The 21,559-nt window shown below is 34.3% G+C and overlaps 1 protein-coding gene across 1 annotated transcript in view; it reads left to right on the forward strand.

Moving 5' to 3' along the window:
• The window catches only part of PSPC1 (paraspeckle component 1), a 38,246-nt gene extending 19,497 nt beyond the window's left edge, over positions 1–18,749 (forward strand). The window contains exons 7-9 of the mRNA XM_074156427.1: positions 10,570–10,627; positions 14,757–14,926; positions 18,279–18,749. Coding sequence (XP_074012528.1) covers positions 10,570–10,627; positions 14,757–14,926; positions 18,279–18,464 — 414 coding nt within the window. The 3' untranslated portion in view covers positions 18,465–18,749. The remainder of the gene's footprint in view (positions 1–10,569; positions 10,628–14,756; positions 14,927–18,278) is intronic.
• Positions 18,750–21,559: the final 2,810 nt, after the last annotated feature.

Consider the following 21,559-nt stretch of genomic DNA (forward strand, 5'->3'; position numbering starts at 1 on the left):
ATATAAAGATGAAAAAAAATCTATTAAAGAACAAATTTAATAAGTCTATATTCCATATTTTTAATATAATTTCTGAAAATGGTTACATCTCACAAGTTAAAAAATAAATTACTTAGGTAAGTTCCTTGATACTGAACTCTTCAGTATTTCGTCTTCTGACAAGTAAGAATGAGGCTTTTATAAATAATCTACAAAGTGCATTATTAATGTGTTTGATAAATGCCCTACATATTTTGAAGAAGCTAAAATTAATGTTTGCCTTAATAATTTTCATTTTTTCTTCCTCAGCTACTGGAGTTAAGTTTGACTTGGAGTTTGTACACGTATTTACCCAGACTAAGAAGAAACTAACTTTCAGTTTCAGTTGTGTACCTGGTACCTATTTTGGACTCATCCACCTGTCTAAATCTTGAGATCTTACTTGGTGGCATTGAGACACGCAGCCAAAATAAGTTCCTCTGCTTAGGAAAGTTTGTCTTCATTCAAAGGGTCTGCCTTTAAACAAAGAGTAAAACACCCAAAAAGGAATAAGCGAAATTTCTGTAGAAATAGTATTCTTTGATGTGAGGAAACCTGCTAACGGATCTGTTGCTTAGTGTGAGGAAAGTTTATTTATAGATCTGGTTTCTTTCTCAAGAGGTGGTGCCTTCTGAGTAGGTTTTTTTATAGTGCATGCAGTAAGCCTCTTCTACCTTTTGCTTCGGTAGCTCTCACAGAGTGAAAAATTTTAATAGTGCTAATCCAGTAAACTGAGACATAGAAATTAACTTGACTTAGTGAGGTTACCTGTCTTTTGATGCCAAGCCAAATGCAATTTTTAAATGAAAATATTTAGGAGCTTTCTCATGAACATTTCACAAGCCTCCTTTCTGTAGTGTAGGCATCAAGTAGGTTTATCTCATTACCAGAGCTCATGGTTGTTTTGATTTATTAAATCTTCCATGAGAAACATGGAATTTAAGTCTGATATTTCTGTCTTCCATCAAGTCTTTCTTTAGGTTCCACTTCAATTTTCCAGAGATTAAGTGTTATTGTTAGATGAATTAGCATTTTTAATAAGCACCTTTTTTGGAAAAAAATATGAGAAGAGTTTCCATAGAGCTGTTTTGTAACTGTTCAGATGGGGAGTTTAATATCTGTATTAATAGAAACTAACATTTAAAGAGTTAATTAAATATATTTAAGGTTTACCATGTAAAGATATTTTTCCCAAACATTGTCATAGCATCATAGAATAGTTTGGGTTGGAAGGGACCTTTAAAGGTCATCTAGTCCAACCCTTCTGCAATGAGCAGGGACATCTTCAACTAGATCAGGTTGTTCAGAGCCCTGTCCAACCTGATCTTGAATGTTTCCAGGGATGGGGCATCTACCACCTTTCTGGGAAACCTGTTCCAATGTTTCTCCACCCTCATTGTAAAAAATTTCTCCCTTATATCCAGTCTGAATCTACTTTTTTTTAGTTTGAAGCCAAGTACCCGTTGTCCTATCACTACAGGCCCTACTAAAATGTCTGTCACCATTATGATTTCCTATAGTGGCTAGTGGCACGCTAATTTAGTCTTAGCATTGTGTAGGATGAAAGAGTATTTATATTAATTAGTTTTGCACATGGCATGAGGCACACTGCTTTTACTAGTGTTGCTAAATGCAGTTTTGTTGATATACTTGTGGCACATTAGCTGGTAAGTGTCTCTTCTAAATGTATTAATACAAAATATCTGAAAAAGACAATATAGCATAAAAATTAGGTTCTTCAGGCTTTGTTTTTCTTCTGTATATAGCACTGTTTTTTATAATCCTTTTAAAATTTTATTTACTTACAAAGTCTTTGTGTTGTTTTCCCCCTGCCCTTTCTGAATTTATCAATGTTTGTTTATAGGGGAACTTGAGTGTTCTTTAGGTAAGAACCAGCTATTTTTGTTTCTCCGTACCCATTGTGACCCTAATGTGATTCTGACCTTTGGGTCTATAGTACATAAATAAAATATTAGGGTTTTTTAGATATCTTTTGATGAAGGCAGACACTGTAGCCTAAGGGTTACTGTGTGTTGACTTGGGGCAGGGGATTTAACTGGAAAGCAATTTTTCTTAATCCATTTGGATTTGTTCAGATGACCAGTTTCCTAAACTTCTGATTAAAATACTAGAATTGTATGGTACAATGTATATTGGTTTCCTCAGTCAGAACTCTGTTTATTCAAATGATAAGTGTCTTTCTTCATTCAAATCTACCTCATCTTGCTCCTGTTTTACAGTAAATGGCCTCCAGGTTGTATAAAAGTACTAGCTGGAAAACTATGGAGCCTGGTTTCATGCCAAGAAGTTTCATTGATGCTTCTTTGTTCATGTTTTGTATGTTTAAGTGCTGTAGGTGTGGCCAGAACTTTGTTGGGGAAATCTTAAACATTGAACTACTCTGATTGTAAGCAACATTCATAACTTGTATAAAAGACTGCATATGTTCGTTAGGAGTTTCTCCTACAGGACCTCTTCGTAGCAATGAATAACTTGGGCTTTCAGCTTCCTTTTGGCAAATACTTGCATGTTCTAATTACTTGGTAACTCCTGATCAGTTATGAAATAGCAACTACATTTGGACTCTTTGTTACAATTTAGTCAGCGTATATAATATCTCTTCAGTGAGGAAAAATCTGGCAAAGAGTCATATTTAATGTACTGTGGCTATAGCTAGTGCTGCTTTTAAAGTGTTGTGATTTTGTAATGTTATATTCAACATTACGGTTAAGAAGTAGTTAGATTTTTACATAAATACTTCATGACAAAGGACATTCTTGGCTGGTTGATTTTTCTTCTGTGTAAACATTGTTGACTTTTACTTCATTTCATCCTTGATCTTGCAGTTGGGGAAAACTGTTGTTTTGAGTCAGTCCAGTGTTCACTTGGTTTTAATATTTGCCCAGATTTGTTTCCTGTGCAAGGAAAACTTAACATTTGGGAAATCTAAAATGCAGCATTGTTTTATAGCACCCAATTTTCAGTTAAATATTTTAGTGTATTTCTGCATGATGGTGCAGTTAAGTCCCGACTTCATTACCAGTTAAACAGCTCTTCAGCTCCACATCCAGCAGGGTGAATTGTGGAGTGATTCTTACATTAAATCATTTGCAACTTGTTCTGTGAATGTAAGGTATCCTCTCTGCTCCCATGGATGTCTGTTTTGATTCTTATCTACTCTCATGCTATTTCTTTAGCTAAAATAAAACCATAATAATTCTAAGCTGCAGCATAAAATTCTTTAATATGCCTCTGAAGATCTGACTATATTGTGAATGTAATGTAATTACATTACATGTATCTATTGTGAACTTGATGATACAGCGTGATATTGCTTTCAGAAAGTAGTTTTGCAGGTAAGTAAACAGTTAAGTGCCTTAAAATGATTACGTATGAAAAAATATTTGCATTATATTCAGCTGTTGAACTACATTCAATTTATGTTTTTACTTCATTACTGTCATTCAAAAAATGAAGCTAATAGAAATGGGAGAAGTGTTTTTATACATTGGCTCCATGGAGCTAAAGTGGCTCCTAACTCTGGTGTAACTAAATTAATTGACAGAATGTTGTAATGAGGAAGTTGCTATTAAGAGAGTTAATATGTAGATATCTTCCTTTTTTTTTTCTTAATGGTTGTCCAGATCTGTTAAAGTGGTTACCTTCTCTAAGCACCCTTGTGTTGTGAGAAATTATTTCTGAATTTTAACTCAAAATATTTGAGAAGCAAAATTTTCCCTTACTTGTCAGCGTTAGTTGTTAGATCAAGGGTAATTTTTGGTCTCAAGTGGTCAACTGTGATGGTGTTGGGGAAGGAAAATAAATCTGTCTTTGCAGTTATACCGCCAGAGTGCTTCATCGGTATAGCCATAGACAGTTGATGGGACATGGTAGGATTTTTCTTTACCTGAACAGATGACATAAAAATGATTGAATACCAACATGGAATTAAAATATTTGGATATTAGCTACTGTTTATATGCAACTTATTCGAGACCAGATTTTGCCTTTTGTATACAGTAATTTTTTGACTGATGAATAATGTTTTCCACTGGTTGTGAGAAAACGAGGAACCTTTTTAGTCAGTTTTATTCTATAGATGCTGTATGTACAATATTTTGCTGTATTATAACAAATGGAAGTGGGAGAGGTGAGAAAAAAACTCAGAAATAATGATATATTAATGCAGTGTTTTAAATGCAGTATTAAAATTCAGAGAAGCAGCAAGTAAATTCAAGACAATAATAAAGCAGAAAAGACATGAATCTCAATAATGAGCAAAGCTCTATCAATAGAGTAGGTTCTACTGTAAATCCTGGCTTATTTTAGACTGTTCTTTTTCGTTAACAAGTTTGATTGTCATTTGAATTTTTGGCCTATAATACAGCATTCTGAAAGTATGAATTCTACAGAAAACAAAACTACAGTAGCTTGTGTGATAAACGTCTTTAAATATCACATAACCTTTTTTATATAAAAATATTTATTCATGCTTTTATTCAAGTTATAGACTTGATATTTTCTGTAAAAGATTGCAGTTGTCAGGTTTAGTGTCCAAGGTCACTAGACAAACATGTTCAGAAAAATCTGTATATAGACAACTTCTCTAGTAGTGATGGCAAGTTTTTAGTATTGAAGATAGGTGAATATTTCCGAATCCAAATCAGTGACTGGTAAAGTGTCTGTTCATGAAGGTTTATACCTGTACCTTTTCTGGCTCAAACAGTAAGTATTCTTTTGTTCGCTTGTTTCTGGGATGAAAACCAGTAAAGATTATTCACTTTTTTTTTTCCTTCACATAATTTTGAATTTCATTTTTCTTTTCTAGTTCATTTGCCTTATTCCTATAGTTGAGAGCAGTTGTTAGTTTCTGCTTCTCATGACATAGGAGTGAGAAAATGTCCCCATTATATAACAGTTGCAAGTATTTTGGACTGTCTTCCTAATCTAGTTTACTTTCTACTCCAAATAAATTTTGAAAACAATAAATTTTTGACAGTATTTTAACAGTTTCCTGAGAGTGCCTTTTTACTGCAGACAGGTTTCACTCTAAGGTATTAGCCATTTTCAGTTGACTTTTTCTTGAAATAACTTCAACCAGCTCTTAACTTGCCTTCTTGCATCAGTATTTCTCGACAAGATCTTTTAATTTCCCTTTGCTAATTTTGAAGTAGTAGCTAAAACATATTTCCAGGCTGGAACAAGCCCAAGGTGCCATATGGAGGTTGATGAGTAGCAGGAGTGTTTTGGGAGTCTTTTGTGTTGTGAAAAATGTTGTTACTTTCCTCTTTCAATAGTGGTTTTTGGTCCACATTTTATTAAAAAAAAAAATATTTTAAACCACATTTTTACTTTCTGATTGTGTAAGTATATACTCATCTTCTACAGGATGTCACAAGTTTGCTTTCTTGGAGGTGGAATTAATTATAACTTTTTGAAATCTCTGGAGTCATGTAGTTATGACGTCCAGCTCAGAGGAGGGATTACCTCTGGATTTAGGTTGGAGTGCTCAGGAACACATAGAAGTCTTGGATTTTGAAAGAAGTTCAGTATTTCTCATTTAAAATTATTTACTATTACTGCATGTGATGGAATAAATGAACTATTTTGGAACACTGTAACTTTTGAATCTTACATATAGATCTTAATTGAGGATAAACCAAAGAGGGAAAGGTGACAAGAGTCGTGGTTGGAAGAGAAGGCTTTTATTACTTTAACGCCTTGCTGGCAGCTTAGCTTCCAGTGAGCTAGTCATTGGAATGAAATAGAATATTCTATTTCACAAAATGGAAAAAGACAAAAAATGCACAATCAAAAATAGCCTCCAAATTCTAGTTTTGAGTGTCAAACTAGCAGTTTTAACCGCTTGTATGAATTATGTCTTTAAAATGTGGGCATCTTTCAGTAAATTACAATTTTGTGTAAGGTTTAAGGGTCTTATGCCTCCTGGAGAGGCCTTTGGAAATATTTTTTTCTTTTCTAGAAAGAACTTAATGAAATAAACCACTCTACAAGTGAGTAATGAATTCTACTGAGAGGTACAGAAATATCATACCTGTTTTGACAAATAGAAATTCTGCTAGAGGAGAGAATTCAGTCTCCATGTTAATGAAAGCAGGTGAGAATCAACAGCACTGTGAATTACATTTTGCTCTACACACAGAACCTAGATAAAGTGCTAATTACTGATTTTAATGTGCATGTTTATGGGGTAAGTGGTGTTCTTTTTTTTGATAAGGCATTTTTTTTTGATGCTGTGTCTTAGAATTATTTTGGTCACCATTCTTTAGCTGAAAGGTGAGTGAATAGTCCTATTTTAATTGGGAAGTGCATCTCCTGGCCACAAACACTTGAGGAAAACTGTATGATCTGTCATATTTTATTTCTGTTGATATCGTGCTTTTTGCTGTTCTAAAATATTCCATGCCGTATTTATTCCATATCATAATTTTTTGACGGTTTTGTTACCATGAATATTGCATAATTTGGAGACAAGATTTTCAATTTTCTTTGGGCTGCTGGAATTGCAAGGCCTGCTTCCACAGAAAAAAGTAGTGTTGATTTGTCAGTTAAAAAAAACCCACCAGTTTTATAGCTACTTGTATTTTTATTTTCAATATGAGAAGGGAATTGCAGCTGATACAGTCTCATGTATGAATTCTTAGGTGTCTTTTCAAAACAGTTTCATGGTTTTATACAGTGAATTTAAAAATATACTAATGTATTTTAAAAAACAGAAGAATCATCTTAGCAGTTCCCTATACATAGACTACTGATATCAATGGTGATTGAGCTGTAAGAATGTTGTGCATGATATACCTTAAATACTCAAGAAATCTTGTTTCTAGTACTTGTAAAAACAGGAGAATCCATACTATGCTATATGTACGATATATATGTAATTTGAAAACTAGGTGTATTCAACTTTTTACAGTTGACGTTAAAATGAGTTGGAATTGTGAGGAAATAAAATTTTTAATGCTCGTACCTAAAGTAATTAGAAAATATAATACTACAGTTGACATCATAGCAGTTTTTCTAAAAGCAAATTACGCAGATGAATCGGACCGTTTCGAGGGTTGTGTGCATTAGTGAGTTCTGCGGTATTTTAGAAGAATCCTGCAACAGAAGTCATTTGGAAAGCTTTCTTTTGAGTCTTGTAAGCAGTTATCCTTTTACAATAGGATATTATTCTTCTCTTTGTTTTTTGTTTTTGTTTTTTTTTTTAATCTTCCCAAAGGTTAAATAATGCTTTACTACGCATTCTTTGTCTTATGGTTTTCGTCCCCCCCCTATAATTGCATATCATCCAGTTTTCTTGTCTTTCAGTTTAAGTTATTTTCCCAGGTTCCGGGTGACTTCAGAGGTTCTTAATCACCTCCCTAGATATTTCTCTAGTAAAAGTTTAGCCCTACTCTCTTGCTGCTCAGTTTTAACTCCCTGTTACGGGTGGCTTCAGGGAAGGGGCTGAAGCAGGCTGCTGCTCAACAGAAGAATGGGAAGTCGCATAGTGAGGAAAAGAAGCTCTGAGAAGATAACGCTATCATTATGTTCTGCAAAGGGTTTGAGTATCCAAGAATGAAGCTCTCAGGTGGGCTGGAATGTCAACCAGCACTGGTTCAGCTCATCTGACTGCTGGTATTTCATTCTTTGTTGTTTTTTGGGCAAAACCCATGGAACAGTTGACCTAATTTACCTGCAATAACTTGTTTATGCTTACATAGTAAATAGCTGTCTAGGACATGATTTGTGTGGGATAGGACTAAATTTTTATTATCATCTGGACTCCTGCAAATACAGGTTTTGGCAAATTATCTAAGTACATGTTTTTATAGTTAACATCTCAAGCATTTAGTTACAATAATAATGTATGCTGTCAGTTAACGTTTGAAATTGAGTATTTTCTCTGGCAGGGGGTTTATCTTAAACCTGCCTATTCTTTGTTAACAGTATAGAAGCATTTTCCTGTGCTGAAAATTCAAAAGAACGTGATAAGTTGTGAACATGCAACAGTAGGAATAATAATAATTTTTGTAGGCATGTAGACATGTTGATTAACAGGCAGCAGCAATCAGAAGGCACATTTATGGATCTTGAGTCTATAGCTGAAATTGTTTTTATATGGTAATAATTCAACACCAAAGTTAGGACTACGAAATGGCAGATAATTACTTCATGCTTTTTGTTACAAAGGTTAGACAAGACAAAAAAGTAAGAATTACAGGTTCTGCTCCTCTTGTACTTACTGTAACTGAAGACTGATAGCATTTCGAGCTGAGAAAAAACTGGTTTGTTGCTAGGAGGAAGCATTGTGAGCTTTTTAAAAAAAGTGTATGTTATAGCTTGCCAATGCTTCTGTCCTTTGGAAAGAAAATGAGTTAAGTACTTGTAACTAGTATTAGTTTTATAGCTCTGTATTTAACATCCTTAGCCAGCTGGTATTGTACTTGGCCCTGCCTTATGTGGCACATTTCACATTAAAAAAAGAAACAACCAACCCCCAACTTGCAGTTGAACCTGAGATGCATCAATGAAGTTATGTGCAGTAATTAAAAGTCTGGTACTTGCCCTTGTAGCTAGAGAGTATCTCACAGCTGTTTGTGGCCTGTCCTGTTTTCACACATGCACATATGCATGCATGTGTGCACACACAGTCTTAATGAATATCGACTGATAACCACAGTGTTTTGCTGCCATGTTGGGCTAGGGATTGACATTGGGGTTGATACACCGCTTTTCTTTTTGCTTCTTCATGTCAAGGATGAGGTGTAAAAACAGACTAATATCAACAAGGTTGTATGCTGATCTTGTGAATAACTCACTGGTGTCAATTTGTGGATACGACTGATCCTAACAGGGCTGCTGATTTTACTTAAAATGGCAGTTGCCATTACTGTGAAAGGTCTGACAAAGTAGTTGTGTCTTCTGTTACAAAGTTTTAACGTGGGTTCTACAGTCAGAAGAAGAGGTACTTCTTAGTGTTCGTTAATGACCTTTCATAGCTGGACCTTAAAACCTGCCTTGTCTTTTAGTTATGGGGCTGTACTTTTCCCTTCCACATTAAGCCATATTCTTTTGGAAATAACGTATAATCTTCTTATGTTAAGTACATTTTCTAGGTTAATATGAATTATTGGAAACAAAGTTATTGACCTGAGAGCCTTTTGTCATGACAAATGACCGTTTCCCATACCAGGATATTTTTACAATACCGTTGACTCTGTTCTGTCAAACGTTGGTGTCTGCTGCTTTAAGTGAAGATAGAAGACTTGTGTTTGGCATCCCAAACATGATTGAACAAAAAGGAGTTTTGTGAAACCATAAAAATACTTTGAATGTATTTTGATTTGATTAATATTTACGTTTAAAAGTTGCTTTTAGCAAGACTAATTCAGTTGCCTAGTATATGGAATTGTTTTCAAAGTGCATCTGAACTTATACTTTTAAGTCATAAATGGAATTATTTTCAGAACCAGGTAAATTTTTTTACATATGCTTATTCTCAGCACATGTATGTTCACTCAAGAGTGGAATATACGTTAACATTCTTGCAGAAAATTCATGAGAAAAAGAAATTTTGGTATAAAATTCATTAGTTTTCATTTTGAACTGTGAATTTGTTTCTATTTCATCCTTTTGATGTGAATAGTAATAGTAAAATCCCGTGTAATTATCTGTGATAGGTGTACTTTTGTTTTCCCCTAAGTGATGATTTTTTCCACTCTGAGTACTATCTTTTGAGTATTGTTTCACAGCAGGCTGTGGTTCATGATCAGTAACATCAGAACTCTTTTGCTGTTGGATGACTGAGCATCAATTGAATCTGGACCAATTTGGCGTGTTATTTCTCTATTTAGTATAAATGCATGTTATATAGTTATATACTATATATACACACTATATAGTATATTTATATATACACACTATATATAGTTATTTATACTCCACATTTATAATGGTTTCAAAAGGATGGTCAGTATCTGCACTAACATATCAGTAGCATGATTTATCGAAAAATATGCTACCACTAAGTTAAGTCAAAGCTACTTGACCGAAGATGAACTGGCAAATTGAGTTTATATGCCACAATATACCACATCAGGGCTGGGTTTCCAATCAACACAAGCATTTTTAAGTCATGAAGCCAGATTGACTGTATTATTGAACCACGGCCTTCAGGCAATACTGTAATTAGATCTCTTTATTTACAGTTAAAATGTAAATATACTTCTTAATGAAAAACACTGCGTGAAGATGGATTCCTTTGCGGTTGATAACTGTTTTGGAGATTTAGACTGCTGCATCTGATAAATGAAACTTGTTATATATTCTTAACCTTTAGCATTATGCAAAAATGTACAGCATGCTATATTGAACTTATTCCATTTGATTTTATAAAACCAGGGGAGTATAGTTAACTGTATTCCTTGTACTTTTTTCTAATCAATGGAAACTTTTGAAACTTGAAAATTTTTATTTTCTTGGAGTAAATGGGAATGTTGTAAGTTCTAAGAATGATAGGTTGACCATGAAAACTATGTTTGCTTTCAGAGAGAACAGGAATTGAGAATGGGTGATATGGGTCCTCGTGGAGCAATAAACATGGGAGGTAGGGATCTGAAGGAAAAAGGCTTCTGTAATGTAAAATTTCTTTTTCTTTGGGACTGTACATGTACTCAAGCACTATTAATTAGTGACAACTACTGGTAAAAAGGAACAAACAGTATTAGGAAATAAAAAAACTCACATATTTTGCTTCCAAACAGCTGGTTTTTTTTTTCCCCAAGGTGTATCTTTATTTTATTGTTTTGTCCGCCTGTGGGAGAAAAATAAGATGTGTAAGTCAGGAGAAACAAAAAGGCAGGGAAAAGTGATGCTCTAGAAATTACTTGATACAAAAGAGGAATTTTCTGTTCAGAAAGTATTTGGCATTCTTTTGGAGGGACCATCTGTTCAGAGAAGTTGGGACTGTAATTTCATGCAGTGAAATGATGTAGAGCTTAAAATTGGTGAGCTCTTGTTGATGTACCTGATTAAAGATTAATGAATAATGTGGTTGATGTTCTACTAATTTATTGCAAGTCTGTATTTGCAAATATTCTCAGTTCACTTTTGTGACTGCTAAAAACTGTTACCATGAAGTCTAGAAAAGTACGTTCTTAATAATTAGAGCTTGCTACATATATGTAGACTGAAACAGTTTGGAATCTTATTGAGAATATCTGCTTTTAAACAAGACTAAAACTTAAAATATTTCTTTAAAAAAACCCCCCATTCTTACAAAACTTTATTAACTGTCAATATATGTTTCTTGGAACCTTCCTGATGTTCATTTAAAATAAATTAAGATGATAATTTAAAGAAAAGTTAAGGTTATTTTTTGTGTATTTTAAATTTGAAAGTACATACAAAACTTGGTAAACATTGTTGCTTGACCTTTTGAGTAATGTGAATTTATGGACTAATGAATTTGCTTGGTCCAGATTTTAAAATACGTTATTCACCATTTCCTTGCACTTACTAATTGAGACACATTTATAGCTGCAAAATAGAAACAGGCCTTTTCTTTCTGTCAAGATGAAGAGCTTTAAAAATAATTCTAAAGGAAGACATTGTAGTTATCTACAAATAATAAGCTGAAGTATAAATTGTGTCATATTTTTTAATTTTATAGTTGTACTTTTTGCATATTATTGCAGTCTACTTCTAAAATTTCATTTAATTATGAGACTTGTAAATATTGATGCTGTGCCAGTTGTCTAGATCCACAAGATACACTTTTTACATACAGATTTTCAATGTGTATTTATAGCAATCACTTCACAGACCTTCTCAGCTTTTAATACTTCACAGTGATGTTCATCATAGGCTTGCTTTGTAAGCTTTGTGCTATGACTTGATTTTAAACTTGATACAAATGCTTTTAGAAATAAATGTGTAGTTCCAAAAGGAGTTACAGTAACAGTGTACTATTATTTGAAAAAGGGGAAAATATCCATAGCAAGATAGGTAAAGATAGTGTTGGTTTCCTCAATATCTGGATTTTATCTCACTGGAGATATTTTTTTTTCTTCAGCCCATTAACAACCCCACCACTACAACCAAAAAACCTGACCCAAAAAATCTGCATTAGACCTTTAATTGTTGATCTTAGCATTGTCTCTCAACATTTCTCTTGGAATTGTAACTTTATTTTTAGCTTGTCTTTACTTGTGCCATTTGTGACTTACCATGTGGGACAGTGGGGAGCTGGAGTATCTTCAGTAACAGAAATACCTGCATGATAGTGTTATTAGAAAGCAAGGTACCTCTGCGACGGATTTAGTGTTGCGCTGACTTGTGCAGCACCACTCATTTTTACAGTGATTTTTATTACTCATTTTTATAGTTCTGAGAGAATCTATATGCCTTGTCATAGCACTTAACTGAAGCTGTAATGCGAAGTGCAGCTGATAAACTTTTCAATATGGATTTTTTTTTTGGGAACTCGCTCTGTGTTAATGAGGATTATTGACTATACCTTGTTGCCAGCTGTGCCAGACCTTGGCATGTGCACTTCAGACACCTAGAGTGTACTTTTTCAGCCCTCCAGACAGCAGAAAAAAAAAGACATTTTTTCAGTGCCTGTGTATTGTGGCATGAACACTGACTGCTTTTTGTCTGTTGCTGAACCTGGTCCAGTGAATTAACTGCTAACATCAGTATCCCCCCGAAAGAACGGGCAAGCACCTGTTTGGCTCTTAAGGTCTGCTTTGGAACTAGGAGGGCCTCTGAGGCACAGCTAAAATGCCATTGTGTCCTCCTGCTGAAACTGCAGGGCCCCGCTCTTTCCTTGCATTACACTCCCTGGTTTTCCTCCTGTCAGAGCTGACTCTGTCTGAAACACCCTTAATAATATAGAGGTTTGATAGTGTAGGTCGCTATTTGCCATCCAGGAAGCAATATGGATGCATTTGTATGATACGAAGGATAAGAACTTCAGTTGAAGGGTAAGGGACCACTACCTTTGTGAGGCTGGGTGGTTAAGTTTAATTAGGCTGGTAAGCAAGCCAATAACAGATAATTGAGCATTGATTGCACTAAGAACTGCCGTTGTGGTAGTCCTGCACAGTACTTCTTGTCTCTGAAAATAAAAGTTTCTCCTTATATTGGCAGTTTAGCCGCCTTCTTTTCCTTCTATATTTGATCACTCAATGGATGACGCTAAAAAACAGTTTTAGGGCATAGTCAACTGTAATTCTACCTGCTGCATGAAGTGATCATGCTTGTGGGTAGGTAAGAAACATCCAACTTGTGCATACCTTTGTTTTGGCTTAGTGTCATAGGGAGAGGTCTTGGAGTCTCTCATTGCTAAGCTCAAATGAGTTCTGTTTTTCAAAATTATAGGATTTTTCTCTATTGTTCTAATAAACTTGGTTAGCACTTTACTTGTGCTGCTGTGTTGCGTAGATTGTTTTTGCTAAGCAGCTTGCAGTTGGCATAATGTATATGATCAAGCCCAGGTCTTCAATTTTAGTAGCAATCTCTTGGATGCAGTGGTTTCACTGACTGCTGTGATATGCGTACTCGGGGCAGGTAATAAAGATGCAATTTTGCATACCTGCAGATAGCCATAGTACTGTATCTGTGCTAAATGGCCTGCTTACAATGATGTTCATTACTAAAGAAGTTACAGTTGTGATGGGAGGCAAGGTTGATTTTTGAAATAAAAATAACAAGTTTATTAGTCTAGCAACATGTCAGTTTTCTTGATCCTCCTGTATGTTGTCATGACTTAGACGACATGACTTTGCAATCTAGCCTATGTTTCTTCCATTATCAAATTTTGGATGCATGCTTTTGGCTGAAAAGAGTGGATTATTATTGGGGGGGAAGAAGGGGACTACATCACCACTAGTCTTGATGATATTTCATAATAGATGTAAATAATACATATAATCAGACTTTTTTCTTTCTTATAACAATGTGAGAAAATGTGATGAAGGCAGTCTTACCTACCTTTTGAGTGTGTTAGTGGGTACTGGCAGTATGATGTTTCCTAGCGCAATATTATAGCTGAATGATGTCCTGAAAAGATGTTTCTAAGCTTGTCTTCTATCTCTTGCTGTGAATCAGAATTTTGGAGGAGACTGTTCTGTTACTTTCTTTTCTAACAAAACTTCTTAGTTTTCTGGTACTTTTATTGTAATAGATTACATTTCAACGCAAGATTTATTTATGCCATATTAAAAATAATTTATTGTGAAGTTGAATGCCATCTTTGGTATTGCTTTTAGACATTAGACTAATATACTGTAACTATATACAGTTAACATAATACTGGTAGAATGGTTCTTGCAAATGTATATTTGTATGTTATGATCCCTAAAAAGCCAAGTTACCTTATAGCTGCCAATTACTGCAAAATCACTACAGATTTTTTGCGAACTTGTGGTGTGTATACTGCATATATATATGCTATATGAACACTTCAGTTCCTGCACACAAGCTGTACAGCTATATTTAGCTGTAAAGTTCAGGATTTTCACGAGGCAGATTATGTAATGCAAAATAATAGGGATTAATGAAAATCTGTTTAAAAGCAGATGATTGAGATAAATGTACAGTCTCAAAGAATATATTTTTTTATTTCGAGTATTGGAAGTTTTGTACATTTGGCTTTTTAAATATTGTAAATTGTTTGTTTATTCTTGTAAAATTCAGATAGGACAGCTCTAAGTGTAGATTGTTTTGCATAGATGCGTTTAGCCCAGCACCTGCTGGTAACCAAGGCCCTCCTCCAATGATGGGTATGAATATGAACAACAGAGGAACTTTACCTGGCCCTGCAATGGGTCCTGGTCCTTCCATGGGACCAGAAGGAGCTGCAAATATGGGAACACCAATGATGCCAGATAATGGAACAGTGGTAACGTATCACAAATTTAATTACTTTGAATAGCTGTCATGTCTCATGGCCCATTTCTGTTACCAAAGATATTTTCACACTGGGGAAGAGCGTGTTGCATGTTTTGAATCTGTTACAAGTCATTGATAAATCTTGTTCATGCAAATAATTTACAAGACAGAAGAGAAATCTTTGTTTGATGTTACAATTCCTGCTTCCCTTAGGAAGAGGGTGAGTTCTTTGATAAGTAAGCAGGCTTTACATTGCTGTTAGAATATATAGCACTTGTGGCAAAACTTTGTGTGTATGGCCTGTCATGAAAAACTCATTGAGAGAAGGAAATTATTTCTGTGAAATGAAGAAGGAGCGTCATACCAGAGTAATCTGTAAATTTAGGCATTTGCTGTTTTTTTCTTTAGTGAAACTAAATTCTATATATTGGCTTGTTGGGGTTTTTGATGAACAGTTTAATGTTGGAAGAGGTGTAGTGTGAAGATATCTTTGTGTAAACTACTTTTTTTTTTTAAAGCAACTTTAGTGTTTTTTTGTATTGCCTTTCTAACACTGTTGAAAGCATGAGATAATGACAGTAATTACTCCACTTTGAAAATAAATATGCCAACAGCTGTTAGAGATAACTGTCATATCAATACAGGAAAAATAATATTGCCCAGTTGCCAAGGATGGTGGAGAAAGTCTTGTGTACAACTGGATTTTTTTATTAAGAGTAGATATGCCATTGGAATGCAGTTAGAGCACTAGTCATTTTTGCTCTAGTCTCATAGCCAGTTACTTTTCCTAGCTGTAATGTCTTATGTAGAGAAACAACTATATAATTTTTAACCCGATCTTTACATATTTTTCAGTATTATTCTGTAAACGGATATTTGGGATGTTCTAGTGGTGGTGTGATATAAAGGAGTATATAGTATAACCAGTGATTCCATTATAGTTTTATTGGAACACAGAAGCATTTTGTAGCAGTATTTTTTTTTTTTATATATGCCTTCTCAACAGCATTCATCTGCGACTGAGCAATCTGTCTAATAAAGTATGGACAAAATACTTTCTTACTTAGAGGAAAATGAGATTTTAATTGAGCATAAAATAAATAATGAGTCTGGTCTTTACCAGTTAAAGGAGAGGATCTCGCTTTACATCATAGGAGCCAACTAATTTTATCAGTCGTATCATTTCTCACAAAGTAGGGGGGTTGCTTTTCACAAAGTGCTGCTTTCAGAGATGCATTTGCTGGAGACCGCTGTGTTACTGGTCACCTCTGGAATATTCTTTTGTGATTATATAGACAGTGAAAAAGAGGTGTAATGAAAAGAATGTGATGTTGTAAATCATGGTTATTTATCTCAAACTGTTGTTTTTCTACAAAAAGTCATTCCAGGTATGGAAATGTAGGGAGAATATACTGACACTTCAAAGTGCACTTTTTAAAAAAATTTTTTTTTTTTTCTTCCATTTTCTTCTGCATGCTACTGAAGGACAAATCAGATACTACTTTTTTTTTTTTTTTTCTTCCCCGTCTTGGACTTTCAAAGGTTTTAATTTGGAGGGCAAGTACCTACAGAAAGGCATAGCCTTACTGTATTTTTCCTCTTGTTGGAAAGACACTTTAAAGATCCTTTGAGGGCTGTCTACTAAACCACTGTAAGCGTTAATTTCAGTTTCCACTGAGGGAAATGAAGAATATGCTTTATAGACCAGAAATACAGTTTTTATTTTTTAAATTGGATTTTTTTCTGAAGTCTTTGGGGGAAAGTTGGAGCAATCATCTTTTTGTTCCACTGCAGTCTTTTGAAACAGATTATTTTTCAACATAACATTTTAAAAATAGCTTTTTTTACCCATACTTTATTGTAGATAGATAGTTACTGCAGTTTTCTCGTTAGCTGGAGAGAGGGGGTCCTTGTTGGAAAGAGGACTTGACTTTTTGTCCAAAAGTCAAATGGTAAAAATTATCAGGAATATGTGATAAGCTGTTTGTTGAAATTCATATCCATTGCTAACAATGTGGCATGAGTTAAATACAATTTTTAAATAATTTTTAACCAGTGCTGCAGATTTTAAAGTACTATGGGGCACCAGTAGATCTTTATGTAGCTCTTGAAGTAACTTTTCTTATTCAATGTCAAGTTTTAAAACAATGGGCATATATACAACCATGATCTAAGTTGCAGATATTTTTATCTATTTAGATATAATGCTGTTTTTAAATAATATATATGTGAATTAACAGACTTTAGAACTGTTGAACTCTACTACTATTACTGGAGTTAGACTTTCAGAAGATTTCTTCTCTGATTCGGACATACAAATAAAGCGCTAGTCTTGAATGTTCTTGTTGAACCCTGAATACCTGGGCAGTTAATGTAAATCTTTGTACAGAAGGAATTTCTTCTGAAAGTGTAACTGTCCTCAACAGGTGAATAATGCATTATTCAAGATCTAACTGTACCGGATATCTATGCTTTTAATGGCTTATGTTATATTGAGTTAACCTTTTAAATTTCATCATGTGGGGTTCTATTTTTAAACACATAAAATACTGAACTATAAGTGCTCAGATGCATGTTTTCTGTTTTAGGTCTTAATTGCTATAGCTAAATAAATTTGTGTAAGCACATATACCTTTATTAGGCACAGAACTAAGGAAAATAAATGTGAAACATTAACTGGATTTTCATATTATATTGATAATTCAGATTAAACTTTAGATAGATATCAAGTTGTTTTTAAACTAAGCATAGTCCAGTTATGCATTTTGCCACTAGCTGTGTCAGTTTATTTGGACTGGATTTTGAAAGTCTTAACTAAAGATTCTTAGTGCCATACAAAAGGCCGACTCCAGGTAGTATGGACTGAAATATCCAGAGATATGTGGATATATAAGTCTTCAAGTTATACTGCTATTAAAAGAATAAACTTGCAGTCTCTAGAAATACAATAGCTGATGTTTTTTCCTAGTTTGACGTTTCTGTCTAATTTATTTAAGGGAGAAGCATTGCAATTGGTATGTAAGGCAGAATAGGGCTCAGGTATAAAATGATTGCTATCTCTTCTGTTACGTAGAGAATATGTGTCACTTCAGATGTGCTTGAAAGGATGAAGTTACATTCCGCACCAGAGTTGGTTTTAATACTGAAGTTTTTAATTTTTAATTTACTTTAAAAAGTTGGAGCATAACATTAGCACTCTTTGATTTCCAGCTCTTTTTCCATAATAACTAATTGAATTGCTCCTTTCTTCCTTCTATGTGTGATCCTGATTCTGCTGGACTATCTGCTGAACTTCATGACAACATCACTTGTGGTTTTTGTTGTAACTCACATTTGGCATGTTCCAAATGGACTTGTATTAGCATAATGAGAGATTCCCTCAAGGAGGTCCATCACAGATGGGTTCACCTCTGGTTAGTAGAACGGGCTCTGAAACTCCTCAGCCGCCAATGAGTGGTGTAGGTGCCGTGAGTGGTGGACCTGGTGGCTTTGGTAGAGGAAACCCAGGGGGCAACTTTGAAGGACCTAACAAGCGTCGCAGATACTAAAACTTATTTCATTCCTTACTGTTTAGAAATTCCAGTAAAACTATACAGTGATATGCCTTTATAATTTTAGCTGTTATCTGGAAACAGTTTTATTGTTATTGTAGTCTTTAAAACAGTTTCTTTTGTAAAACTTTTTTTGTATTCAGTCATAGGCTTTGTAGTATAGAGAAAAAATGATGCGGATCATTATGTAAGGCAATGTGTTTGTGACTAGCAAAATACAATGTGTGACTATGCTGTAAAACTTGCGGTTAACTGATTACAATAAAATATAAAAATCACTTGAAAGGATCTTGGGAATGTTATTACTAATAACTGGGTGAGAATAATTTTATGCTTAATTATCAGTGGCATAATTTTCATTCTTATGTAGTTTCTACTGTGTCAAGAAAGTTCCATTCTTAATAGTGATTCTGTTTACTGCATGTTGCAGTATGTATTATGAACAATTTATAATACGTCTGGTTTTGTTTTGACTTTTGAGGAGCATCAGATTTTATACAAAGTGTTCTCAAGGATACTGTGTCCTTGCATCTCAGTCTCCCTTTGCAAACTTAGTCACAATAGGCTTATCAACAGAGTATATCCGTTAATCTAATTATTGGAAAATGTAACTTGGGGAAAAAACCTCTGGAAAAGGAATCTGTATGTATGCTTTATTCATAACAGTGTGAATGAATTTACCTAAATCATACTTCTGTAGAAGAAAAATTGTTGTGTCATCTGTGTGTTCTACTGATCATTAAAGTATCTTCCCATTGGAAGGGAAAGAGACATTTGTGCGAGCTGGTTTAAAGCCTTCCACTGTGTAATGCATCATTATAAGTATACGTTTCCCCTAATGGCTGGTTTGAATAGAAACAAGTCTGTTTCCTAATTAAACAGTTAATAATTGGTGGCAAGTACATGTTTTTCAGTTAAAATAATTGTTCATTTATAGTAGAGTAGTATGCATTTAGAAGGATTGCATGAGTATTCTTGATAAATGTTTTACAAAATGATGGAATATATTGAAAAATACCCATTTCCAACACAACTCAGGCTAGATTTGCTGATTGACTCTTAAGATAAAACTGATGATAAAGCTAGTAGAAAGCTTATTATGATTCAGATTTTGTCAGTCATGGAAGATGATGGAAAAGACCTATTGGCTCTATTCCTGCAATGGCAAGAAAGTAGGAACAGTTTTGGTTAGTGTTGCTTTTTTCCTGTCCAAAATAGTTGTAAAATACTAGTGTTCTGTTTTTATCGGTTCAACTCACATTTTCAGAAATAGAAATTGCTAAAATTTATCTGCATGAACAGTGATACTAAATTGATTAAAAATTGATTTGAGATAACGTGGTGCCCTGCTTATATCGAAATTGTATGTACATAGCTCAAAGCATGGTATGTAGGCAGCAGAGAGAGCATGTATGTGTTACTACTTAATATAGCAGTGATCAATTGAATTGTGAGCAAATGGGTAACAGGAAAGTTGTTGCACTGCTGGCATTTTGGAATTACACTTACTTCATTTGCCAGTGTTCTGTGGCTTAAGATAGAGATTGTTTTCGTGCAATTCATGAGTTAACACGTGACATCTGTAACTATTAAGCATTTTCCTCTAGACTATCTTTAATGTTGCCCTTTTTTGCTCGACTTGAGTTAGATGCCATACTTTATAGTTTGTAATGCAAGAGTGAGTTAGGTTTAAAGTCTGAATTACTCTTTCCCCTACTCATACATGTATCATGTTACAGCACTCATTCTACAAAAAAACCCTGCAACTTGTTTTACTTAGCCCACTATTCCTAAAGCTCAACATTTGGGAAAATAGCTGTTTTTTCAGTAGATGTAAACTAGTGTTTGCATATAGCAACTACTTCCTTTCTCTGCTTTGGTGTATTGCATTCAATTGAAAATGTAGTTTATATCGGTGTCTAGTAAGGTGTCTAAATATTAGATTACTTTTGTCTCATTTTCTGCCCCGCTTTTTATGGGGACTGAGAAAGTACTGGTGTGAGTTGGTAATTCTAAACTGTAAATCTGTAAGGCGAACATGTTTTAAATATCACTTGAACTAGATTCAAGAGGTCTGTTCAGTTTTTCAAAGGAAAAGGCTGTGTCATTCAGGCCTTCTGGCGAACTCCTGTATATTTGTTTAGATATATACACTCTCATCCTTATAGTATCTGAATACGTTTCAGAAGTACATTAAATATACCGAATCTGCAAAAAGTGTTCTTTCCTTGCCATGCTATTTTGAGTGCATCTTTGTTGCACTGGATTTTTGCTAGCAAGCAAACATATGTATGTATATGAAAGTTATTGTAGATTTTAATTAATATTAGTGATTTTCATTCTACAGTTTTCAGCTACCCTTCCTGTAAAACTGACTTGGATGGCTCTGCTGCATGGTAGCAGTGAATTTGTTGGCTTTCCTTATTGCAGAAAATCATCTGATCTCTTTTTAAATATCAATGAACCAAGCCTTGAAGTCCTAAAAAATAAATACTGAAATGTTGAATGTGGGCACACTTGAAAGATTTTATGAAGAATTCTTGTTGTAGCTGATGACAGGCTGCCAAATTCTGCTCTTAATAAAAGCTTTCTTGGGGCTGCCTGGCCATTTGATTGTATACAGCTCAACTGTAAAGGCAGTGATTTTCGTTTTGCCATATGTGGTAGTAACTGACTCTAGCTATATGATAGACACATAATTTTCTTAGAAAAGGAACGGTCACAATTTTGGCTCCTAAAAATGGTATGTAGATACAGCCAAGCAGTGTTTTTACTTGAAAGTGCTGCCCTTGTGCTGGAAGTGATTAATTTTTTGTGTTCCTCATCTGGCTGATCTTTTTTCCCGTGTACACATGTAGTTAAGTTTTTAACTGTCTTTGGTTTGTTTGACTAGAAAGCATAGTCAAGTCCTGACTCTGCTATGTGCTGTGCTAAAACAAATAAACATGGAAAGGATACGAAATTGGTAACTACAATGCACTTACTTTTGGTCTGTCTTACTGAGTTTTTAAGTTATTCCTGACATTTCAGTCTAAACTGCTTAATTTTCATGTGAAATACTATTTTAATATTTAAAGATAGTAAAGCTTTGC

Source organism: Numenius arquata, chromosome 1, assembly GCF_964106895.1.
Source record: "Numenius arquata chromosome 1, bNumArq3.hap1.1, whole genome shotgun sequence".
Classification (NCBI taxonomy): domain Eukaryota; kingdom Metazoa; phylum Chordata; class Aves; order Charadriiformes; family Scolopacidae; genus Numenius; species Numenius arquata.